This window comes from Azolla caroliniana, unplaced genomic scaffold (genome assembly GCF_043228905.1).
Source record: "Azolla caroliniana isolate FFs.n. ecotype wild unplaced genomic scaffold, voAzoCaro1.0.p SCAF_4, whole genome shotgun sequence".
NCBI lineage: Eukaryota > Viridiplantae > Streptophyta > Polypodiopsida > Salviniales > Salviniaceae > Azolla > Azolla caroliniana.
The window spans coordinates 935,848-940,425 of NW_028230439.1; the positions used below are offsets into that span (position 1 = coordinate 935,848).

A 4,578-nucleotide genomic window follows, 5' to 3' on the forward strand; every position below is an offset into this window, starting at 1 on the left:
AGCACAAAACCATCGAAGAAAAGGCTAATATAATTTACCAAACCAGATTAGCATCATGTTCAGACATGAAGGCATTACCAAGGCAACCCCCGAGGAGGTTATAGCGATAGGGCAAGTTGGTTTTGCGCTTGAGATGGGCGGCATGGGCACGTTGTTGGGTGTAATGGAGGGCGTGTGGGGACATGGGGACCTTGGAAGATTTGGGCGTCCGAGGGGATGGGGATGCAGAAGTGGGCGAAGGGAGCATCTTATAGGGTCCAGGGGCGGGGACCTCGATGGGGGATACGGGCGCCTTAGGTTTGGACACGAGGACCTGGTGTTGGGCTATGCTATTGGGCAAGAAGGGTTTCGGGGTCCTCGGGGAAGTGGGGCAGGGCGAGCGCGGGGTGCCGGGTGCGGTCTTGCTCTCGCCCAGGCATCTCTTGGGGGGCCTCGAGTGGGCGGGCGAGCCGGCCTCGTATTTCGAGCTGGGCACGGTTCTACGGAGGAAGTCTTTGAAGGCCCATAGCTTGCCGGAGGCCGGGCTACTAGCCGAGGCGGACGGTTTCTTTGTGTGGAAGTGCCGGCTCGATTCGTGGTGGTGGAGGTTCGAGAACGAGGATCGGCGTGCCACCGAACCCGAACCAGAACCAGAAGCCGCCCGATTCGGCCGCCCGTCTTTATCCACCGCTATTATGTCCATGGATCTCCGCCCTTCTTGCAGCCCCAATAATGAAGCAGAAGAAGAAGAAGAAGAAGAGATTAAGAAGGCCTCCTTCTGATCCATGGCTACATCATGAACAGGGCCCGAATAGAAGACGAATCCATCGCCCTCCTCCCCCTCTTCCCTGCTGTTACTGCTGCTGCGCATATCTTCTTCCAATAGCTGCCTCACACTGGAATTCACCAGCTCCGATGACGACGACGAAGATGCAGAAGATGCAGAAGATGCAGAATTAGGGTTTCTCGAATCCCAACCGAAACTCAAGTTTCGGGACAACGACTTGAAATTGTGGTTTCTGGAACCTGCCCTGAAGCTAGGGTTTCGTAATTCGGAGCCGAAACTAGGGTTCCTGGGCTCTGGCACGATAGTAGGGTTTTGTGGGGCAGGGGAAGTGGGAGTGCTTCGCCAGGGAGAAACAGGGCAGATGAGCCTAGGCGAGACAGGGGCCTCATCATGGTCCGCCTCTCTGAAGTTCAGGAAGTCGAAATCAAACTCAAATTCAGAGGATTGAGGGGCGCCATTGAAGGCCGAAGCAGGAGGAGTCGTCGTGTTTTCATCACCCATCACCATCACCATCATCCTGCACAAAAATCTCTGAGAAACTAGAGAAGCAATGAAGAAGAAGAAGAAGGAATTTAATGGGAAAGCGAGGTAAATCCAAGTATTAAGCTTCCAAAAGAAGAGGTAATAATTAGGGTGTGATTAAGAAGGAGACTAGGTGATTAGAAGGGGTGATTAGCCACCTGGGGGGTGTGATTAAGGGGATAACTAGCTATCTTGGAGAAGGATTGAGGGGGCAAATAGCTATTTATCTTAGAGAGGGAGAGGGATTAAGGGGGGGGATAAATAGGTATGTTATAGATAAATGTGTTGGGATGAGGTTAGTGGTGTGAGAGAGAAATTGGGGTCTCTCTAATAAGAGTTTGAATGAGCCAAATGTAACTCTACATATATATATATATATACACACATATGTAGAAGCAAGGAAGCCACCTTGTGTGTGTGGTGTTGTTTGACTTTAGCTCCAAGGGAAAAGTGTTCTCATATGTATGTATGTATGTATGTATGTATGTATGTATGTATGTATGTATTATATGTGTATATGTATATCATATATGTATGTTTATGTATATCATATATGTATATGTATATGCATATACATTGAAAACCCTTTACCGAGTATCCCCCACTTCATTGCTTATGTAAGTCTGAAATGGACGCAAACGAAAGCGATGAAAAGAAGACCACAGAAGAAGGTTATACTCGTTTATGCTACTGTCGTTGTCTCCTTCTGTAGGGCCCATTCCGCTTGATGGATCTCTTCTACAACTTCGAGAAACGTGTTCCTTCTTCCTCTTCTTCTTCTTCTTCTTCTTCTTCTTGCATGAATTTTTCTTTTTCTTTTTTCTGAACTCCGTGGGGTTCGCGCAACTTACCTTACGAACATCGACTAGTCACTCACTCGCGATATAAAGTTTGGAACACACCTCACTCGACAGTTTGAAACCTTGATGTGACTTGGTGTCATATAACTTGATCCTTTGGTGATAAGCGATTATATTATTTGACTTCTCGTGAAAGGTTACATCTACCATATCCATATGAAATGTTTTTTTTTACCCCCCATTACTTGACCATCACTTAAGAATGTCACCATACCTTATGGTCCATTGTGTATTGTACACAGTAAAATGTCAGCACAAAGTAGTATTTTATTCGTTGAATTCATGTAAACCTAATGTATTGTGGGTATGATTTTAGAATAATGATGGAAGGTCACATGGAATTCATTTTACATGAAAAGTAAGATTTTTGTTGTATTGAACACATAAGAACCAAAACGTTGCAATTTCAATACAGTATATGGCACACAATTTAGGGAGACGATTATTTTTTAACAAATGTATGTATTGTGTGAAGATTTGAATATATGATAATCAAGGCTAGGAGCTCGTTGGATTGAAAGTTACCACGAAAGAGATATAATATATCTAGAAGCAAATTGCAAGCGTGTTTGACTAAAGAATTGTAACCTTTTGTTTATTGCAATAAACTTGAAAGCCAAGAAAAAGTCTCGTGTGCTTTACTTCTCGATATTATTTTCTTTTTTGTCATTTTAAATCAAAATCTTAAGTAGTACGAGAGGCATGTCAGAATCATGTTCAACAATGACATCTTTAATAGACACTTAATATTGAAAGACCTCGGACAACAAGAATTGAAGAATAATGTTGTGAATTAATCAAAGATCGGGAGACTAATTAGGTCATTATAAATTTTGAGTTGACAAAATTGTGGGGAACATGAAAACCATATTATATGTATTTTAGGAAAAAGAGTATAGCTACAACCTACAACAAGAAGCAAGATTTCATGTTTTATAAACATACAAATGCCCAATGCTTAGCATAAAATTGGAATATATTTTGTTGAAGTGATCTAGTCTATGTTCTTCATCATTCAGTAGCCTATACCGTTATCATGATGTTTGAAGTGCAACTCAATATTGTGCAACACGAATAGAAACTCGATCATAAGTTCTATTGTGTAATGTCTGCTTTCCTCCTAATGTTATTTTAGCAGCGTGTTTAGTTTAGTGTATATTCTAAAATTGAGTTTATTTCGTCTCCTCTAACATTGTTTTAGTTGGACTATATAATATATAACTCTCACATTCGGGTTTTCTTTACCCTACTAATAAGGGAAATTTGTCTCAAAACATGTTTAGACATGAAGTTCCTTTTTAATGCATGATGTAGGAGAGCGCAGGGGAGAGAGGATGTGCACAATCATTTTTTATTGCACACGAGAGAGAGAGAGAGAGAGAGAGAGAGAGAGAGAGAGAGAGAGAGAGAGAGAGAGAGAGAATGATCATGTCACAAAGCTGTGTTGTTGTCGACAAAGCCGTCTAATGTCTACATTGCTATTGCATGAGATATTTATTATACAAGATTATGCTCAATGATTAGCTTGCTTTTCAATATCAAATGAAATATTTTGCTAAGCATCCATAATTATTTATATTGCATTTGCCAAGTCCTTGTATATGTTTTAGTTCATCCATATCCGAATAATAATATAGGAGGTGTAAGTTCTAATTGTTAGTTTTTTACCCTTCAAATAATGAATATTAACATCGGTTCTCGACCAAAAGAACATGGTGCACATTTTTAATGCCATGAGAAAGACGACATATAAACATATGGATGCCTAGCTGCCAATTTGGTGTCGAACAAGCAAGCCAAATCGATTAATTTGTGGGATGGTGCCCAATTCCTACCTTCAATTCAATATTGAATGTCATTTGTTTGCTAAAGTAGTGGCGGTTTTTCATACTTTAGCATACACGCGTGGTTTAATATTGAATGTCATTCTTTGCTATAACATGGTCAATTCTGCATATTTTATTAACACACTTGTACAAATGGTGTAATTTGCAGCTCTAATATATTTCAACAAGCAAATCTCGTATCAGTTCTAATGTTTATTTATTCATCTTAACAATGAAGTATCTTTTTTTGCAGATAACGTTTCGACCAAGCCGACATAATGTTCATTTTTGATACATTTGGTCGATGCCTAGCTAGAGAAACCAATTAATATAGAGGGAGGCTTTTATTATTTTTTAACTTGTCTTCAAAATGATAGTTTTTTCTGGAAAACTTTATTAGTTCTTCATATACTACCTAAAAACGATCCCTAACCACAAGCTTCTAGTTTCATATGGAATGACATCCTTTGCCACAACATTGGTGTGTTATCTTTTGCCACTACATATGCTCTACCCACCCACTCCATCGGCTTCACATACACGTATTCACTTGTCAAAAGGCCTTCAAAGCCTCGTATGAGGTCCGGTCCACCTTCAGTTTTAT

General features: G+C 40.7%; 1 protein-coding gene across 1 annotated transcript; it reads right to left on the reverse strand.

The window, feature by feature from the left end:
* Positions 1–6: 6 nt before the first annotated feature.
* On the reverse strand, positions 7–1,617 carry LOC147864669 (uncharacterized). The gene has a single exon (XM_087317596.1). It carries the CDS (start codon positions 1,280–1,282, stop codon positions 35–37), a length of 1,248 nt encoding a protein of 415 aa, XP_087173722.1. The 5' UTR covers positions 1,283–1,617; the 3' UTR covers positions 7–34.
* Between the last annotated feature and the right edge of the window lie 2,961 nt (positions 1,618–4,578).